Source organism: Tachypleus tridentatus, chromosome 10 (assembly GCF_004210375.1).
Source record: "Tachypleus tridentatus isolate NWPU-2018 chromosome 10, ASM421037v1, whole genome shotgun sequence".
Classification (NCBI taxonomy): domain Eukaryota; kingdom Metazoa; phylum Arthropoda; class Merostomata; order Xiphosura; family Limulidae; genus Tachypleus; species Tachypleus tridentatus.
This window is the reverse complement of record NC_134834.1, coordinates 75,772,741-75,794,898: the sequence shown is the minus strand read 5'-3', so window position 1 is coordinate 75,794,898 and position 22,158 is coordinate 75,772,741. Positions and strand designations below refer to the sequence as shown.

Below are 22,158 nucleotides of genomic sequence, written 5' to 3'. Positions count from 1 at the left end.
TTGTGACCATTTGGCAAAAAAAATTACGATAAAAGAACAGCACGCATCCCACTTGTTTGTAAAATAAAATATAGATATTCGAAACAAGTTAATAAACGTATGTACAAATATTTTTTACAATATAAATATCATAGGTCTATCTCATATACTATATAGATCTCTTTTTCTTGCCAAAACTATACTTAAGCTAATTCAATTGCTTTAGAATTCAGTTGACAAGCCGAACTATTTTTCTCTTAAACACTATCAATGTATAACTCACTTATTTCTTTTCTTACGGGCTGGCAAGGCCAGATGGTTGAGGCATTCGAATCGTAATCTGAAGGTCGCGGGTTTGAACCCCCATCACACCAATCATGCTTGCCCTTTCAGCCGTGGGGCTGTTATAATGTTACAGTCAATCCCACTGTTTGTTGGTAAAGAGTAGCCCAAGAGTTGACCGTGGGTGGTGATGACTAGCTACCTTCCCTCTAGTCTTACACTGCTAAATTATGGACGGCTAGCGCAGATAGCTTTCGTGTATCTTTGCGCGAAATTCACAAACCAAAACCAATCCTTTTCTTATTTATCCATAACAATATTAGTGTACAATTCACTTACGCTCTTGCGTAAGTTACAGTAGTTGTATCCTGAACTTTCGATACTCCTCTACTTTTTCGTATTTAGACCAACTTCCAAATAACTGTATTTTTTGTTAGAATCTACAAAGGTAGGTTCAACTGCTTTAGCACACTCCTTGATAAGAAAAATTCTTCTTCTAAAATGTCAGAAAACGGTTAATCTCACTTTAACATAACAACCATTAGGCTAGTCACTTCTACGATGGTTAACTTTACGTTTTATAACTTTTCTGAAAGTATCTTTCACTCGGCTTTACTTTTGGCTCTCTGCTATCTCGTTTGGTCGCCGCTATTTATGTTTCTCACTGTGATGTTTGAGAAATCTTCATAGCCTCGATGTCAAAAACTTACAAATACAACTTCCAAAAATCGTCTGCTTTTAACTCTCTTGTTAGAAAGCAACCTAAAGAATAACAAAATAAATGCATTAACACTACCTGTACTAAACAATATTTTATATCTGACAAACAGCAAAGTCATCCACCGAGGAGAATCGAACCTTTGATTTTATTTTTGTTAATCCTTTCCTATTTGCAGACAATTACAATTAGAATATGGAAGTGTTGTGTCCTTTGTTGTGTTTCACACACTACAGTTTCACTAATTACAAACACAAAAGTAAATTATGATAAACATTTATGTAAATTTAGTAGCTATTGCCTAAATGGATACATAAAGTTCAAAACAAGAGGATATTAAAAATTTGTACATCTTCCACCTGCATTGTATTTACTAGTGTGATTGTTATTAATCACAAAGCTACACAATGAGCTACTTGTGCTCTGCTTACCACAGGAATCAAAACCCATATTATTTTATTATCAGCTTGCAGACTCAGCACTGAGACACTGAAGGGGGAACAGTATTAACTGTGAGAAATCTGAAAACGGAATTGTAATAATCTTGCTTGCGCCATTCATAGCTCTAACTTTACTGGTTATAAACTATTAGAAAACGGACTGGTAAAACTCGTTTTGGTACCTTGCATACCAGTGTGGTATTGATTGTAAACAGTTAAAAACTGAGTAGTAATAATAATGTTTGTATGTCAGTGTCTTTCATAACTCTGTTCTAACTCATTATGTACAGTTGAGTACGTTATAGTAAAACAGTTCTAAACATGCAAATCACAATCCACGTGACAAACATAGGCGATATAATGCTGCAGTGGAAGGGAATATATCAAAACTACATTTTGACATTGTTTGGTGTTACGTAGGTAATATGATGCCACCGAAAATCAGTGGTTTTTGGAAAGGCTGTGTAAAAGCCCTTTTTGATGTAAAATATTCAAACACACAGTTTATAAAGATACGTTTAGGTTGGAGATTTATTCTTTCAACATGGGAATATCTTTCGTACTTAACAGCATTGGAAAACAAAGAAATATGAATCAGCTTGGGGCACCAGAATCATTCAGATAGAATCAGGCAACAAACGGCACTCTAGAGTGATAAGCAAAGTTCGGTACTTCGTAACAAGTAAGAATTCACGAACACATAGATCAGTCGCAAAAACTGTTCACCTGCTTCAATAAAGACTTCACAACACAATCAAGAAGAGTCTCCGTCTTAAAACGAGGCCAATAAAATATGGATTTAACAAGATAAAGTTTTGAGTTATACCTTCCGTTCAAACGGCATGTAAGGCAAGCAGATGGTACGAAGGTTCGCCAATCAAACCTTTGTAGTTCTGCGCCTTCGAGTTGTTGAAACGGATGCTGAAAAGTCTGCAAGGAGAAGTGGTATGCCTTTTACATGACAACCTTACGACAGATCCTCATGAATTGGATACTACACTGCAGGGTTTTTGTCAAGATGCACACCCGTTAGACAAACTATGGCCATACCTGACGATGGCTGTAACGACTTGTTGTGGCTTTAAAACTGTTTTAAAATGAAGTAGTCAATCCTTTATAAAAAATTAGAAAATGCAATAGAATAGTCGCCCTGGCATATTTCGTATCTATATCACTGATTCTTAACAATTATAAAAGTAGATGTTAATCATCAATTTGTATCTATTATAGCTCTAGTTTAACTGATTACAAACAATTTAAAACTGAATTATATTGCTTATATTTTTATTTTTTCGACGTGTAATGTAATTGATTGTAAACATTTTATAATACTTAATTGCTAATATCCTTCAGATCTGTTATTTTTGGATTACATGCGATATATTATTAGAAGTACTTTACCTTCGTTACTAGAATTTAATAAATTCATAGAATGTAATTGGTTTTCTATCATGTACTACAGCACTCCTTTCAGTTCGGATGGTAACCATTGGTGGATCTTTTACGTCATACGTTTCATAGTACTGATCACTAAGACATCCAGTTATTCGTGAAGGCGTCATTTCCTTCTCTTCATACACACTTGTTTTACGACATGGTAAATGCATTAGTCATAATAAAAGTTGAGCTATAAACAAACTTGTATTTACATTACGTTCAAGTGTGGGCAGTTTTGCAAAAATCACTTTGGGATATTCCTTTTTTCTCTTTAATCGATTGAATTTCTTTTACTGCTTCTAAAAAAATGTTTTTTCCCTTTGTTCTTTTGAGAAGCTAGGATTTCTTAAGGATTTCCAGAAAGATTTGGTTTATAAGTTCCTATATATATAGAAGATGTGTTGCTGTTTCTCTAAAAACACCAGAGCGTACTGTGATACAACTATTGAAAATATATTGGTAATTTATATGCACGAGATCTTATACTTAACATTTAATATAACGTTTCTTTTTTAATAAAAAAGTTAATCCTTTCTTGATAAGCTATACAAAAGTAAGAACAATTTCAGTTGGTTTTAGAAATTGGTACGTTTAGATGAAAATATGAACGACTTAGAAGGAAGGTTTCCACTGTTGGACTTGGTTAATAACACTGTTTCTAGCGATGACAGTTATGGCCTAAACGACTACAACAGCTATTTACGAGATCTTCTTAGAGAGATGAAGGAAGAGTATGAAAGTCGAAGAGATGTTAATGGCCTTGAAAAGGGTAATTAAATATTCATGGTAATATTAATATCCCTGTTAATTGCTTTATAAATTAGTTATTCTTTCTGTTTATGAAGATACTGGTGGCACTAGCTCGACTAGTGATAACGTTTCTACTACAAAGTGAATATACTAAATATTTATGCATGTACTGAGCTTGCTTAACTTTTGTGATGCATAGAATTTGAGTCTCGAGTTTCTGTTATGTTAAGGGAAAGAGTTAGTTTTAATTTGTTGTTCTCTATGTGATGTAGCGTTGCAGAGCATAAAATTTCCGTAAAAAGTCCAACTAAAGTTCGACAGTTTGGGGAATTTTTAAAAGTCTGATTTTGAATGTAATAAAAAAGTATATTACATTGGTAACAGTTGTATTTACGTTAGGTGCAGATTAAAATGAATAAGTTGTAACATTATTTTGATCTAGATTTAAGTAACATTTCGGACGTTATTGAAAAACTGCTTAGGGACAGGAACTATTTACCCGATGTGTTTTCATATTTTGCGACTACGTTTCAGTATCTGTGCTGATTCACTCACACTACCTAAGTTTACATTAAAAGATCTACAATTCCTTTATGGACCGACGGTAACCCAAATTAATAACTTTGCTGAACCCAAAGACTATCTACCAGTTCTTCCTGATGACAATTTTAGAAACTCATTAGCCATTACCAGGCGTTATCTCTCAGTGTTCACATACACCGAATATAATTATGAAAGTGTTGCTGAAATCTTCACCAACCTCCCATCTTTTCACGCTTTTCAGTTCTAATGTGCTATTCCCAGAGCTAGATGGAGTCTAGTGACTAGGAATTTTCCTATAGAGAGACTATAAGTTCACGATATTGCTACAATGGATTTTACATCCAAAGGTCAAACATATTTTTCATGTAACAGCAAAACGATTACCTAAAAGAAAAACTGCGCCATCTGTACAATATCATAAAAGCAAAACAGTAAAATATGTCGTTAAAAATTTATTTCAAAAACGAGGAAGACAAAAGCCCATTTTAAAAACAATATATGTTTTATATCTGTTCATGAAAAATTGTATATTCTGAATGGTTTGTTTCTCTAGTTTCATTGTTCTAGTATTTGTGAAACTAGATATTTTTTTATAGTAATTGCTGTGTTCCAGTTTCAAGTTTTTATACTTTTCTGAACAAATTCTGTTTATAATGACAATAGTGTTTGATTTGAAAATACAATACGTAATGTCTTGAATTCAGAAGTAATTAAACATTCTGATTACCAGCTTGATATTTAGAGGAATTTTACTTCTTCAAAATAACATTTCACCAATTAGTCCAGAACCTGGCAACAAAAATATTAACCGACTTCCTTAGGTTATAACTGTTTTTTTACAATGTTTGACAATATAATAACGACCACCTGTTTATTCATGGAAAGATCAGGTAGTGCAACTAGTGAAATGATTGTTCTAAGAAGATAATTGTGAAAAACGGAAGTTGTGATGTCACTACGAGTTCAGGATATCCGAAGAGAAACATGTGTCTGTCTGGAGAAATGATTATTATATCTGTAAAAATACAAAACTATATTTTTAATGTCAAATTCTTTTTGTGCTCTTCTTCTGCGTCCGGTATGTTAAAATGCACATGCCATCTCCCAGTTATGTAATTTTGTAGAATAAACAAAACAAGTTCGGACAACACACAGGCAATAAAGTGATGCGAAGCCCGGCATGGCCAGGTGGGTTAAGGCTTGCGACTCGTGATCTCAGGGTCGCGGGTTCTTATCCCCGTCGCGCCAAACGTGCTCGCCATTTTAGCCGTGGAGGCGTTATAATGCGACGATCAATCCCACTATTCGTTGGTAAAAAGAGTAGCCCAAGAATTGGCTGTGTGTGGTGATGACTAGCTGCCTTTCCTCTAGTCTTACACTGCTAAATTAGGGACAGCTAGCGAAGATAGCCCTCGTATAGCTTTGCGCGAAATTCAAAAACAAATAAACAACAAAATGATGCATTTTCTGTCATATAAAATGCATTTATATTATACAGGAGAATACTAACGTTGACATTGAACGAAACTACTAATAAACTGTAAGAAAAAGTACATTTTATAATTTTAATTCCCCAGACCTTTGATTTTTTTTTACTACCAGGTGAAATATAGAAACTTCACAATGAATTCGCCATTTAACTGGGCCTAAAATTCTGGATTGGTTGGGCATTATTTTATTGTTCTTTTTAGCCCATCTCTCCACTACTTGATGATCCAGTGTAGCATTGTTATAAAGTTAAGGTGTAAATCAACTTATCTGATGTAACTTGTAATTCAGTACGAATACGTGAAAAGTATTTCGTCTCAATAATAATTTAAGTCATATCATTTTTTTGATAAACTTATTTCAACTGTATCTTTGGCCCGGCATGGTCAGGTGGTTAAGACACTCAACTCGTAACCTGCGGATCGTGGGTTCGAATCCCCGTCATACCAAACATGTTCGCCCTTTCAGTCGTGGTGGGCGTTATAATATTACGATCAATCCCACTATTCGTTGGTAAAAGAGTATCCCAAAAGTTGGCGGTGGGTGGTGATAACTAGCTGCCTTCCCTCTAGTCTTACACTGCTAAATTAGGGACGGATAGTGCAGATAGACCTTAAGTAGCTTTGCGCGAAATTCAAACCAAACCAAAACAGTATCTTGTTTAGTACAAACCACTGTCAGCGAGAACTTTCGCTCGATACTAGACTTACAGCGACAACGCACAAGGTCTCGGTCCAAACTTTATTTATATCAATCACTTACTGGGCGGCAAGTTTGAGTATGTAGAACACTAACTGAACAGGCTTAACATTTGTAGTATTAATACGTGTGGGATGTGATTTAAATTAACAATAGTAAATTAGCAATCATATATCAGAAAAACACATACACATTTATTATTGTTATAATATCGTTTTTATTGTGTATCTTCCCTGCTTGGCAAAGAAATGTGTGTCATTATTTATCATTTTGCATGTGATTATAATAATAAGCAACTAATTTCAAGGTGCTTTATAATAGGTTAAGTGAATTATTTGTTTTATGTCCTCACTTGACGTTGTATTACAATGAATTAATCTTATGAATTTTTTATGTTACTGCACATAATACGTAACTTTATGAAAAGTATTTTATTTCTTTGTAATTTTATCTAATCTTTTCAATTCTGGCTTCTCGTTTGTTTGTTTGTTTGTTTGTTGAGAGAAAGCAGCTAGCTAGTCATCACCACCCACCGCCAACTCTTGGGCTACTCTTTTACTAACAAAAAGTGGGATTCACCGTCACATTATAACGCACACACGGCAAGCATGCTTGGTACGACGAGGATTCAAACCCGCGACCCTCAGATTACGAGTCGCACGCCTCAATCCACCTGGCCATGCCAGGCCGTTGGCTTCTCGTAAGAGGTTATTAAATTCTTTATAGCTTTGTAGTCACAGGAATTTCTCGAGTCGGCGAGGGTAGGTGATAAACAAAATGATATAATTAAGAAACTACATAGAGTATTGTATAAATAAACAAAATGATATAATTAAGAAACTACATAGAGTATTGTATAAATAAACAAAATGATATAATTAAGAAACTACATAGAGTATTGTATAAATAATAACTACCAAAGATTATTTACACTTCAAATTTTGGCCCGGTATGGCCAGGCAATTAAGGCTCTCGATTCATAATCCGAATCGATTATGAATTATGGTTCGAGTCCCACCAAACATGCTCTCCCTTTCAGCCGTGAGGGCGTTATAATGCGACGGTGAATCCCACTATTCATTGTTAAAAAGAGTAGCTCAAGAGTTGGTGGTGGGTGGTGATGACTAGCTGCCTTCACTCTAGTTTTACACTGCTAAATTAGGGACGGCTAGGGCTGACAGCTCTCGTGTAGCTTTGCGCGAAATTAAAAAAAAACCAAACAAACATTTATTATTTTATTTGTTTTTATCTAATTAAACAATTATAAATGTAAGTTCATGTTGGGTGGAATTAGAAGGAGTAACATCTCGGTAGTTCAACAGTAAGTCTATGGGCTAAAAACGATAAAAATTGGGTTTCTATACCCGCAGTTAGAAAAACACAGATATGACATTTTGTGAATGTGTACTTAACAAGAAACAAATAAACAAATATCGGGGTAAATGGTGAATATTTTTTGTTTAAGATAAACTAGTCAATATGGCTTTCTAACTGTGTCGGTTGTAAATTTGTCCTAGAGTGCTTCAATTCTTTCGCTACCACAACATGTTACCGCATTTTAAGTTATTGATACATTATATGGATAACAGTCAGTATTTTACCATGGATGGTGGCGTGTAAGGTAATGTTCACTGGCTGATTTCCTTCTGGCCAGCAGTTTAAAAATAGGGTTGGTGGCAGATGCTTATAGTAGCTTTGCCACAATAAAAAAATACAAATACTTGACTGAGACATTTTCGTCTTGTGTTATTTTGTCATTAATTCATTAGAAACACATATTTATTTGCCAAAACGTAATTGTGTTTCGACATAACTTTTTAATCTCCAGTTTTCAAACGTAAAACTCTCTATTTAAAACTTTGAATAATTTTATAAATTATAAGAAATTATTTGATGTCTGAAGTTTTACTTCAACAGTGGTGGAACTTCTTCAGTTTTTTTTATCTTTTAACGGGACATTTATTTATGACATTAAATTATTAATTAATTACTAATTTTTGTTTTTCCTATATCCTTGAAATGAACAGCTATACAAGTAAACAGTGTGGACTTCTCACCACGAGACAGTGCTCGTAAACACAACACTCAAATGTATGAACTCGTAGAAAGTTCTAACCCAGCCCTGATTCTTCGACGTGGTCTGTCCTTCTTCGCCACTTTTCAGTTTAACCGAAACTATGACCCAAAGAAAGACCAGCTCAAATTGGAAATGACATTTGGTGAGTAAAAATCAAAAACAAGTGGAATAAATACCTTGTCAATTATTAACCATTTACTTGATTATCTGTAACATTCTACTATTTTCATTCCACCAGATCTGTTTTGATGTTCTGTGTTAACACGTAATCTTTAAATACTCAAAATACAAAAATACCAGAATACTATTTCAAAATTTGAAATTTGACATCATTATACCTGAAGAATACCACTGAATACTGTTACTTAACTTCTTTACCTTGTGATATTACATAAATATATAATACGACCAGCTGAAGGAAACTTCGCTTGTTGAGTCAAGTATGGAACACAAACATATTTTATTTTAACCATATGCTTTTAATGTGTTGGATCTAATAGAAATGGAGGAGTGGCTTAGTGGTTGAAGATAATCGCATGGCGCACTTTGGAGCCGAAAGGTGTGTTATCAGGATGACAGTCAAATCCCCCTATTATGTCAAATAAGGATAGTCCATGAGTTGGTGGTGGGTGTTGTTGACCAGTTGCATTTCTTGTAGTCAATTCTAAAGACGACTAACGCAAAATATCTCTTCTCTAGATTTACGCGAATATCTGGCAACAAACAATTTGAGGGTTGCAGGTTTGAATCTTCGTCCCATCAAAGATGTTCGCTCTTTCAACCGGTCAATCTCACCATTCGTTGGTAAAAGAGTAACTCAAGAGTTGGCGGTGGGTGGTAATGACTATCTGCTTTCCCTCTAATCTTTCACGTATAAATTAAGGACGGCTAGCGCAGATAGTCTTTGTGTAGCTTTGCGCAAAATTAAAAAAAACAAACCATAAAGAAAACTTTTATACAATTTTGTCATACATGGGTCGTCAGTGATGTTTTTTAACGACATGTTTGATCCTGGCTGCTTTTCTTTCACTCTTTAGAATTGTTTGACAATCCTATACTACTTTCTTCTTAAATTATTTACATATGTTTAAATATAACACCTTGACTGTAAACTAATAGCTGATAAACTTCTGGCCGGTGTATGAATTTCAATGAGGGTTAACCACTGATTACTTCCCCTATGGTAAGAATAGTCGACATAGATTTTTTGTTTGAAGAGTTAGGCACGAAACTACCATGCGTATCGAGATTTGTTTCCGCAGTGCCACCCCTGGAGGGCTACATGAGATAGTCGTAACGTCTTAAATCCTAGGTGGCCTTCTTCAGTCCAGGGTGTTTTCCAAGCGTCTTCAGATGTGTGTGATATGTTTACAATATCTTTAATAATCACTTTTCGTCTTTTTTTTCTAGTGTAATTTACGATTTTTATATAATATCAAAACTTTAAGTATATCTTGACAGAAACATTAGTGCATTCATTATTCATTTTAATGTTCTTTAGGTTCAAATCCTCAAGTTGCTAAAGGAACATTAGTTGTATTACCCATCAAAAGCAATGACAGTTTCAAAGAAGACAATACTCAGTGGGACGTCCGACTACATAGCTATAATCGTTCCCAGGTCACTGTTCAGGTGCATATTCCCGTATCTGTGGGAATTGGCATTTGGAAGATGAAAGTCATTTCGCTGTTGAGATCAAGTGACAGTCAACCAGTCTCGTCCTCAAAAACGTATAAATGCAAGGAGAACATATATATTTTGTTCAATCCATGGAACAAAGGTAGGATGAAAATATATTTTTGTCTTAAATAATTTTCCAGTCAGTTACATTGAGGTTTATAATCGAATTAAAAATAAAAATGCCTGAAATCTAACATTTCTCTATTGCTTTCTTTTGTCGTCAACAGATGACGCTGTCTACATGCAGGATGACAAATTGAAGCGAGAATACGTTTTGAATGATGTGGGAAAGATTTATGTTGGATCATTTCACTACCCAACAGGTCGACAGTGGATTTTTGGACAGGTATTGTACTGCATTTCTAATAATATGACAACTGTATTTCTCTTCTTGTTTTTTAATGAGTCTCGAATACAGATTTTTATTCATTTCCAAAACATGTTGTGTTTATATTGCGAGTCCAACTAAGAGGCAAATCCAGTGAATAATTAAATTGGCACAATGAGGAATTCATGAATGTTATTTTGTCTTTTAGTTCAAAGACTCGGTCCTGCCGGCTTGTATGTTTCTGTTGGAACGTTCTGGTCTTAAATACAGCGCCAGATCTAACCCAATCAAGGTAGCCCGTGCAGTATCCGCAATGGTAAGATTTCTATTAGAAAACCCTCAGTAGAAACTGGTTGCTTATGTTTAGCAAATATCATTTAAGATGTCAAACATTTCTAACGTGTTACATTTATTTATTCTAATATACTATACATGACAATAGCATGAAGATTTCCTATTTGTTCAATAGAATGTATTCTGTAAGGTATAACAGGTTTCAGCAAACAACTTGTAATTATTGCATTTCAAACAGCTTTAAAAAAAATCGTTATCAATTTTGAAACACAAATCTCATCGTGCGAACCTCATGTTGATATCAATTACCTTCACTTGTTTTGAATTTCTTCTAGTGCAATAATAATAATTACATCTAAAGTTTGATGTGTTCTTACTATGAAAAACTATAAATTTTCCCTGTAGTAATTTCATTAGCTTGTAACAAAATATTCTTGTTTGTTTTATTTATATAAAAGGTAAATGACCTGAATGACAAAGGTGTAGTGGTAGGTAGATGGCATGAACCCTACGATGACGGTGTCGCCCCCTGGAAGTGGACTGGGAGCTCTGCTATTTTGGAAGAGTACATGAAAACTGAAGGAGTTTCTGTAAAATATGGACAATGTTGGGTTTTCGCTGGTGTATGCAATACCGGTGAGTGTAATTTGTCATTATTGTTATTATTATTGCGTAATGTCAACCCATAACTGAATAATTGTCTTAAGAAATTGAAATTCTTAATTTTCCTTTAAGCAATTGTCCACTAATCATAAAATATTTGTTTGATAGGTTACGTTATTTACGTGTCAATGATACAGAATGTTGAAAGGTAATATAAAAGAAAAACTGAGATTATTAGCGTATTTATTGTACGTAAAAAGTTTAATTTTTATTGTACAACATAAACAACTTTAGAAACTATTAAGCAGTTATAATTTAAACTTTGCATCGAATTTTTGATTTTATCTCTGTAGTTTGTCGAGCTTTGGGGCTTCCATGTAGGCCAGTGTCGACCTTCGTGTCAGCTCACGATTCAGACGCTACATTAACCATTGACAGACTGTTTAACAAAGATGGGGAAGAAATCTCTGGAGGAACGAATGACTCGATCTGGTATTTTGTTATTGTTTTCTTATAAATTATCCTTCTTTCTCAATTTACAACACTGCTTTGGTATGGAAGAGCATATACATTGTATTAATCAACAACCCTTTAGAGTTGAATGTTATTCCAACTTTGTTGTGAAACATTCAAGAAAACATGTATCATAAACTCTTCTAAAGTAGTATATAAGAAAATATTCTAGCTGTGTACTGGGCCTTAAGAATAATCATAATTCTTTACTAATAATTGTTTTCGCTATTTAGAATAAAGATATACGAAGTTCGTTTATATATGTTGATAAATCATTCTCTGTAACGTTCAAACAAGGTGATTCTAAAGATTTAGTACGTTTTAAACCATTCTTTACTTAATGGCCGGTATTGTGTTACAGGCTCTATTATAACTTAATTTCAAACGCCACGTTTTGCCTGCTACTGGGTATGCGATAAAGTAACAGCACTTAATTATAAACAATGTTCGAAATATCAATATTATATCTACTTTTTCATTAGAAATAAATTAACGCAATCTTTAAGAACTTAGTTACCATAAAATTTTTAATTATCTTAAATATTTAATGTTTTGTTAGCTTTTAATCACTTCACAGCAGAAGAGTTGTTGTTGTTATTGAATTAAGCATAAAGCTACACAGTGGGCTATCTGTGCTCTGCCCACCACGGGTATCGAAAGCCGGTTTTTAGCGTTGCAAGTCCGCAGACATACCGCTGAGCCACTGGGTGACACACACCAGTAGAGAAAAAAATGGTATAATTCCGAAATCGCTAGGGGTATTACATTTATTTTCTGGTTTTCTTAACCCTATATGTTTGATGAATTAAGAAGTGAACAATTTATAACATATAGCCAATTATTATCATAGGAATTTCCATGTATGGAATGAATGTTGGATGGCACGACCTGATCTGCCTACAGGCTACGGGGGATGGCAGATAATTGATTCCACACCACAGGAAACTAGTGAAGGTAACACTCCATATTGTATTTCAATTTGTTCTTCTAGCGTACCGAAATATTTTTTGTAAAGAAAATGAAACATTTCAATAGAAATATTATAAAGTCAGTTTTTCTGTTTATTTTTTGTTGTGTACGATAATAATATTAATAAATTAAAAATTGGGATGTTACACTGCTACCTTGTGACCACATTTTAAAATTATTTGTTCTTTGTTCAAGCAGACATAATGACGTAAGGACTTGAAGCTTCTAAGAATTTCAAATGTGTGGAAATTCGAAATCAGATTAAGGGCATGAAGTTAATTTCGACTTTTTTTTTGATAACTAGCTCGTTTAGTATTTTATGTTTAATTACTAATAACTAAGTAGAGTATTTACTTACATTGTGTCCGATGAATGATAGTATAGGGACATTAAAATATATAAATGTTATGTGTTTATATTAAGTATTTCGTATTTCTTTAGATTCACTGAAAATATTATAATTCATAATAAAACAATTAAATTCATTATACATTTTAGGTTAAAAGACAAAAAAAATATTGTATGGGGACATCGTATAAAAGTTGTTAGAAATTACTCGACAAATTATTAGTGCTTATTTTTATTGTCGTAAATCTAGCACCTGTGGTTCAGTAAACTGACAAAATTACCCAATTATTTACTATGAATTCTCTTCTAAAAATGAGCAGTTTTTGGCGGAATTCTCTAAAACACCAGAAAGCTTTACTTTTTAGTAGCTCAATATGAAGAGAACAAGATTTAAAACTGTTGAACACGAATGTATCTTCCGTTAATACTCAACACTTATATTCAGATCTCCATAAACTATTCTCATTGGTTCATTTTTGTAAATACTCGGTTCTTGATTGAAAAAAAACAACAAGAATTTTAATGTGAAACTTTACTTCACAGTATCATTCAAAGTTTTTTAAACTGAAAGATGACGTATGTCTTAATGTCTTTAAACAGGTATCTACCAGTTAGGCCCTACTTCTTTGGTGGCTGTTAAAAGAGGAGAAACTGGATATATGTACGATACCCCGTTCGTCTATGCTGAAGTTAATGCAGATATTGTGTACTGGCAGAAAGACAGAAAATCAGAAAACGGCTGGAAGAGATTGAAGACAGATACTTCTCAGTAAGTAGCTTAAACTGTTGACTGCCAAGTATTTCAGCTGCTACAATACAACTCTAATGCTTCTTCATTTTGTAACTTTTTCGTGACGCCATTTTGAATCGAAAGTGAAACAATTTGTAAGTAGGTCAAATGCATGTATGGTTCTGACATCTAGCGTTGAAGTTAGGTATTATTGAGAACGAAATAACTCGTCCGTGGCACTGTGTTACCGATCGGCTTGAACGAGTTATCTCTTCTACGGCACTGAACAGGTTAAACTGACAGATCTTTTGCCGAATGAAAATGTAAAGAAAGTTTTTAGAGTTAATTGCTCAGTTCCCGTCTCTGCATATGTTTTTATTTTGTTAATTATAACCGAAATGTAGCAAAATAAAATGTTTTATGATTTACAGAAACATGTTACATTTCTCATAGTGGGAGTTAAAATAGTTAAATTTAAAATATTTTATGTGCATGATAGCCGAACTCCAAGAAATGTGAAAGTTTAGCTGGGGTCGGCCTAAAGAGAGTCCTACACCATATAGGACCACATGGATCCATGTACACACGAGTTTATTGCGAGTACAAGGGAACTAACTTCGCATTAATAAGCACTTTTTTTCGTCTATGCTAAATCATTAATGGGAGGCAGTCCTTCAGAGGAATCTTAGTTATGCCAAGAAAAAGTAACAGAAAGCCAGAGTTAAGGCTTGCAGAGCCATACCTAGACATCAGACACAGAGGGCGCTTTAAATCACACAACAATACTTGATAGGAAAGACATAAGTACAGAGGTAAGCATGAAATTAGATGGGAGGCATTCGTTAAGAGGAATCCAGGATAAGCCAAAAACCGTAACAAAAATCCAGAGTTAAGCCTTGCAGAGTCATACTTAGGCATCAAACAATCTGTGTTAATAGAACCAAGTTCACTTTTGATCTATGATAAAGCTACTGATTGAATTGGAAAAAAATTACATGATTATATTGTATTAAATACACATAATTCGAATGTACATAAGCTGTTTTAATAATTGGAAAGCTTTTAAACAGCTGTATGTAATTTCAAAGTGCCCACAATCGTCCGCGAATATTTGCTTGTCTTCAGAACTCGAATGTTATAAGTACAAACTTATTCCTGAAACCAGAGTTGACTAATTCATTTGTTACAATTTCATTAATTACCTGTACTAACATATGAGTCTAATCCTTAATGCCATTCAGTATGGTCAGGTGGTTCGGGCGCTCGACTTATAATCTGATGGGTGGCGGGTTCGAATCCCCGTCGCATCAAACATGTTCGCCCCTTCAGCCGTGGGAGTATTATAATGTGTACGGTAACTCCCACTATTCGTTAGTAAAAGAGTAGCCCAAGAATTGACGGTGATTAGTGATGACTAGCTGCCTTGTCTCTAGTCTTACACTGCTAAATTAGGGACGGCTAGCGCAGGTAGCCCTTGTGTAGCTTTGCGCGAAATTCGGAAACAAACAAACCATTCACGACACAGGTACAAGTGTGAAGTATACATAATTTAATTTACATAACTTATAATAAATTATTGTAATATTTTCTGTTTGTTTTTTTCTATACTTCCACACATGATTATAATTTAAAATAAGAACTCTAATGAATATTAATTAATGGAATGTTGTTAAGTTTTACTTTCAACATAAACTAGTGTACGTGATGAAAATGAGGCGCCATACTGATTGAAAATTAATAACATCTAAAGTAAACTGACATCAGTATCTTCGGTTTTGGTAATAATATTATTTATGTCAGTTTCGTGTAATTTACTATAAAACATTATATATTATATCACTCTCTACTTCGTTACACGTGTTTTAAACACATATTTAAAGTAAACCTTCAAACGTATTTTTTGTCAGACTTATATCACCAAGTTCACTTCGATAACTCACTATTCTTCCGTTTTCCAACCTTGCAGTGTAGGACGTCTTATACTTACAAAGAAAGTTGGTGTGGACGACGATTTTGGTATAAATGATGCACAAGATATTACGTACGAGTACAAGAACAAAGAAGGTGAGAAAAACGTGTGTGTGTTTTTTTCTATACGGATATACAAAATGACAATTTTTAATATTTATATTAAACAGGCCTTGATGAACTGAGGTTTGTTTGTTTGTTTTTGAATTTTGCACAAAGCTACTCGAAGGCTATCTGTGCTAGCTGTCCCTAATTTAGCAGTGTAAGACTAGAGGGAAGGCAGCTAGTCATCACCACACACCGCCAACTTTTGGGCTACTCTTTTACCAACGAATAGTGGGATTGATCGCCACATTATAACGCCCCCACGGCTGAAAGGGCGAGCATGTTTGGCGCGACGGGGATGCGAACCCGCGACCCTCAGAATACGAGTTGCACGCCTTAACACGCTTGGCCATTCCGGGCCTAAAATGAACTGAGGTAATGTGGTTTCCAAATCAAATGACTGCTTCTTAATGTAGGTCTGATGGTTACAGCGCTCGAATCATAATCTGAGGGTCGCGGGTTCGAATCCCCGTCGTATCAAACATGCTCGTCCTTTCAATTATGGGGGGCGTTAGTAATAGAGTAGCCCAAGAGTTTACAGTGGGTGTTGATACCTAGCTCCCTTTTTCTCAATAGACTTACACCGCTAAATTAGGGACGGCTAGGGCAGATTACGCTCGTGTAGCTTTGTGCGAAATTCAAACAAGGTTCTTAATGCTTTATATAAAATTATTAATTCACTTCTAGGTTTTCGAAGTCAAAATGTCGCAGAGACAATAATTATTAAAGATACAGTGTAACTTTGCTCATGAAGTAACAACCCACACATGAATTGATTTTATACGAAATTAATGTGTTTTGGCATTGCGCAAAAGTATTTTGAAATGCCTATTTCAGTAGAAAAATATCGTGACAAAGGTAACATCAGTTCAAATCAATAGATATCGTATATACCTCCATATAAATGGATGTTTAATTTGTTTCGCTCAGGGACTGAAGAAGAAAGAATATCTGTACGAAACGCCACCAGAAATGCTACCCTGAGCCATAGATTCGACCTACGTCTTCGTCACAAAGAAGATGTTCATTTTGAGATCTTGGAGACTGAGCAAGTAATGATTGGACAGCCCTTTCGTGTAAGGTTAAAGATTAGGAACCTGAGCAGCGAACCCAGGAAAGTGTCAGCCGTGTTGTCAGCAAACACCGTTTACTACAACGGAATCACAGCCAAAAAACTCAAACGGAAAAACGATAAACTCACGCTTCAGCCCCAGCAAGGTAGGCTTACCTCACAAATCAGCTCATATGGATTTCGGAAAGACTCTAAATATCAACTACTTTAACATATTTCTTAATTTAGTTGTTGCTCGTCTGTGTAATAAGATCATGTAAGCTTCATTTCGACTAATTTAAAGAATAACCTTATACAAGTTTCTGAAAACATTTGAATATTTATTTGCACTTTAATAATTATTTCATATTTCCTGCACAGCTTTCCATCACATTTGTCAATCTTTACTCAGAAGTATCAAATAGTTATCAAAATATCAGTAAGTTGGTATTTTAGTTTTTAATTCATTGCTGGAATGTTGTCTCAGATAAAATCTATATAAAGCTGCTCCAACCCAAATATTAAATAATTATTGTCACACCAAACATGTCCGTCCTTTCAGCCATGGGGGCGTTATAATGTGACGGTCAATTCCACTATTCATTGGTAAAAGAGTAGCCCAAGAGTTGGCGGTGGGTGGTGGTGACTAGCTGCCCTCCCTCTAGTCTTACACAGCTAAATTAAGAAACGGCTAGCGCAGATAGTCCTCGTGTAGCTTTGAGCGAAATTCAAAAACAAACAAACGTTAAACAGTTTGGACGTTGGTAGCCAAAAAGTAACTTTAATGTTACGAAAGAACTTCTGTTGACTACGAAATGTCTCCGGATTTACAACGCTAAAATCAGGTGTTCGATTCCCCTCGGTGGGCTGAGCAGATAGCCCTATGTGACTTTGCAATAAGAAAAAAACACACACACACACACACACAGACTACGAAATAAATATTTATTGACGAGCTCGTGCCTGTTTCTTTTGTTATCATGTTTAAAAATGTATGTTTGGCATAAGCTTTGTTTAATTATATATGTACATTGTACAAGACACAAGGTATTTACTTAAGTTGAATTTTGCAGGAAAGAGAAAAATAAATCGTAACTTTAACATTGGATATTTTAACCAGTTTTTAAAATATTATTTGCACGCTCCTGTAGTATTAAATAGGTTTTTTATTTTACTTAAGATGGATCTAAATGTCGCTAAAATCACGAGATATTATCGCTACCTTTCATGAAAACCTTGGAAATGTCAAGAAATTGATGAGAAACGTAAATTGTATTGAGAAACTAAACTCAGATTGTTTTCGTTCCTCAGCAATTTGTTGACATTCCTAATGTTTTATATGCAAGGTAAAAACAACATGTCATGATTTTAGCAACTGGTACCTCACACAAACCATTCCTATTGGAAACAATAAGGCAAAAGGTTCACTTATATATACAAGTATATTCGTGTGTACGTGTTTCAGGCGATTAATTTTTTTTTTCGTTTGTACCCACAGAAGAACTGATTTCTTTCGGAGTGGAATCGAATGAATATCTAGATAAACTGGTGGATTATGCCATGATAAAAATCTACGCCCTTACGACAGTAAAGGAAACTGAACAAACTTGGTCTGGTGAGGATGATTTTGTGCTGAACAAGCCAAAGTTGGATCTTATGGTAAAGTATGAAATTATTTAAATACGTAACTAAAGATGGCGACACTTTAAGTTTTCAAATGAAGTGTTCAGAGTATTATTATGATTCTAATAAACATACAAAATAAACTTTACAATTCGGGGGTTATGTAAATGGGTAAATAAAAACGAATACGAGCAAATTATTAGAAGGACATTATTTATAATGCCTTCTGATGTATGTGACATATATAAGATTTTATTTATTAATACCCATATTCTACCTTTAGATTCGCGGAACTCCGAAAGTCGGAAGACCTATCGAGTTGGTTATCAGTTTCACCAATCCCCTCAAACGCATTCTGGACGACTGCGTCTTCAGTATTGAAGGGTCAGGAGTGACCGGTCCATACCGCACTAAGTTCAGGTGAGTGAAGAATAAACAGGTATTAAATTGTCACGCGTGTTTCCTGCCTTCAGAACAATATTCAGTTCTTGATTGAAATTAATTTAGAATATTTCATCTGTATGATAGTTTTCAAAATATTTTGTGTTGTCGATTTATGTATCATGAAACTGAATCTATGTAATATATTCGTGGTAATCAAGCATGTTCGTTTATAAATCAAGATGCAGTAGAATTGGCTCAAGCAAAAATATATGCTATTCACTATAATTGAGAGCAGGAAACTGAAGTTTTCTATCATAGAAAATGCAAATTTTGAAACAATTTTTGTTCTCACTTTAATTTTTTAAATCACGCAGAAACTAGAAATCCGCCCGCCGCTGGTACAGCGTTAAGTCTATGGATTTACAAAGCTAAAATCAGGGGCTCGATTCCCCTCGTTGAACTCAGCAGATAGCCCGATGTGGCTTTGTTATAAGAAAACACAGATAGAAATATTTTGATATTATATTTTAAACCTGTAGCATAAATATTTGATCATATTTTCAATAGTCATTTTTTTATAATACTATAATATCATTACAGGGATATCAGTCCTGGAGAAACTGTAACTCACGGTGAAAAACTCGTCCCTCAGAAAGCTGGTTTGAGGAAGATCTGTGTGACTTTCAGCTCTCGGCAGCTCATCCAACTGATGGGATCAAAACAAGTTGAGGTGAAGCCTCAACCTGAGTTGGACGATAATGAGATTTAATGGAGATTTAGCTGAATTTACTTATTTCAATCAATTGGATAATATTGAACAGAGTTGTTATTCCCATGTTATTAGATATCTATTTGTGAATATAGTTTTGTTTCAATTATTATTTCTAAAAACGTAAAATACAAATTTATTTTGATTTCATCAAATTTATCATAAGGATTAGTTATGGTGTTTATGATGTCCAATTGCACTGCTGTCTGTACTTTGATCCTAAGTGTTTTAATTCTATCGTTTTCAATACGTGTACCATGTGTTTTAAAAAGTATTTCCAAACTTCTTTCTTTATCTATTTATTGTTTATTTATTTTAGTAGTATACGATAACCTATTGAATTATGAATAATATATACCGTCCTGTCAAACCTTGGTTTACTGATTATTATGTTAAATAAACAATTAGAATATATTTTAGCTGTCTGTTCTAGCATATGACAATCTATAAAGTTTATAGCCTTTTCAAGTATAAGTAAGATTGTTGCTGCAATTCATTACAACAAATAACACATTTCACATACATCTTGAGGACATGTCAGTTTCTTTAGTAGTCTAATCGTGACAATGAATAACACATTTCGCGTACATCTTGAGGATTTGTCAGTTTCTTTAGTAGTCTAACCGTGACAATGAATAACGCATTTCACATACATCTTGAGAATATGTCAGTTTCTTTAGTAGTCTAACCGTGACAATGAATAACGCATTTCACATACATCTTGAGAATATGTCAGTTTCTTAAGTAGTCTAATCGTGACAACGAATAACACATTTCGCGTACATCTTGAGGATATGTCAATTTCTTTAGTAGTCTAATTTGACAATGAATAACACATTTCGCCTACATCTTGAGGATTTGTCAGTTTCTTTAGTAGTCTAACCGTGACAATGAATAACACATTTTACATACATCTTGAGGATTCGTCAGTTTCTTTAGTTGTCTAGCCGTGATAACGAATAACACATTTCACATAGACCTTGAGGATTTATCAGTTTCTTTAGTAGTCTAACCGTGACAACGAATAACACATTTTACATACATCTTAAGGATTTGTCAGTTTTTTTCACTAATCTAACCTTCAGATTGTTAACTCAAAATCTTTGTCTTTCTAATACAAAAGCCTTCAAGGACTAACTCCTGGGATTAATCTTTTTTCTTTTAGAAAATGAATTATACAAGTGAATTCAAAGAACAAACTGATTTCTAAGTGGTAGCTGTAAAAGGAGCTCGTCTCTCTTTTGGCAACTTTACAACACCAGAAACAAAGCAACAACAATAGAAATATTCGCTGTTCTCTGATCATTGTGTTATATCAAGAAGTAATTATTTTGACAATTTGGATGATGTTCACATATAATTTTTCGTCATTGTTTACTTACTTTAGAAAGGGTAAGGTGGACATATTCTGAAAGTAGCTTATGTACTGAAGTGTCAGACACAAAACACCCAAATGCTTTGTAATTACATTGTCTAAAATATGATTAACTCATACGCGTTGTTTTCGAATTATGGTACTTCGAAAAGGTTTGGGACATTAAAAAAACGACGAAAAGCCCATTTCGCTGGAATCCTTTGATTTGTAATTCCTGAAAATGAAAGAGCAATCTCTCTCTCTAACCAACAATATATAGTCTGGTAAATTATGTGATACGTCGTACCAGTGTGGTTTCAGTATTCCTACTATACCTTTATTAAACAGCGATGGTTTATTTCCTTCATATTACGTTTAGTAGTTACATTACTGCAGTGTGCTCAGTGATCACATGAATTAGAAGAGTTATTTTCTGAAATATTTAGCTAAGAAAACACTCTCTTATGACAAATAAATTTATAGTTTTTAGTACAATAGGACTTGATAGATAAATTAGTACTGTGCATGTTCAAAGCATCTAGATTAAATATTTTCCATATTTCAAATTTTCATTAATCTCTATTGATGCTAGAACAACGTACAGATGTGATGATGAAGTGGTTTATAAACCATTAGACTTATTTTAAAATATATATATTTTTTAATTCTGGTATTTCATTTCTTGGCCAGAATCTTAACAAATATTATTCATACACGAGCTATGAGAGAATGTAACGATTTTGTTTATGATGGATAGTTCTGAAAGTTGATCGTTTTGTCCATATCAATTTAAGTATTGTTGATATTATTGATAGGTTTGTATCATTTGAACGAGATATTCAACATTTTAATTTCGAAAATGATTTATAGCATTTATGCACAAATTTAAAATTTTACAAAATATTTATATATTTCTCCACATAGAAGTGACGTTCATCGATTCCTTAATATTTTATTTGACATGTTCTTGCCGTGAAATTATTATAAATAAATTATTCACCTTCTAAAATATTTTTACTAACACCA

The 22,158-nt window shown here is 34.0% G+C and overlaps 1 protein-coding gene across 1 annotated transcript; it reads left to right on the top strand.

The window, feature by feature from the left end:
• The first annotated feature begins 3,027 nt into the window (after positions 1-3,027).
• Positions 3,028-20,192, top strand: LOC143229610 (hemocyte protein-glutamine gamma-glutamyltransferase-like). The gene is made up of 14 exons (XM_076462177.1): positions 3,028-3,625; positions 8,364-8,555; positions 9,915-10,193; positions 10,321-10,439; positions 10,630-10,737; positions 11,174-11,351; positions 11,672-11,810; positions 12,682-12,785; positions 13,749-13,917; positions 15,845-15,942; positions 16,882-17,169; positions 18,501-18,661; positions 18,909-19,045; positions 19,610-20,192. The coding sequence occupies exons 1-14, from the start codon at positions 3,460-3,462 to the stop codon at positions 19,776-19,778; spliced, it is 2,307 nt and encodes a 768-aa protein (XP_076318292.1). The 5' UTR covers positions 3,028-3,459; the 3' UTR covers positions 19,779-20,192.
• The last annotated feature ends 1,966 nt before the right edge of the window (positions 20,193-22,158 follow it).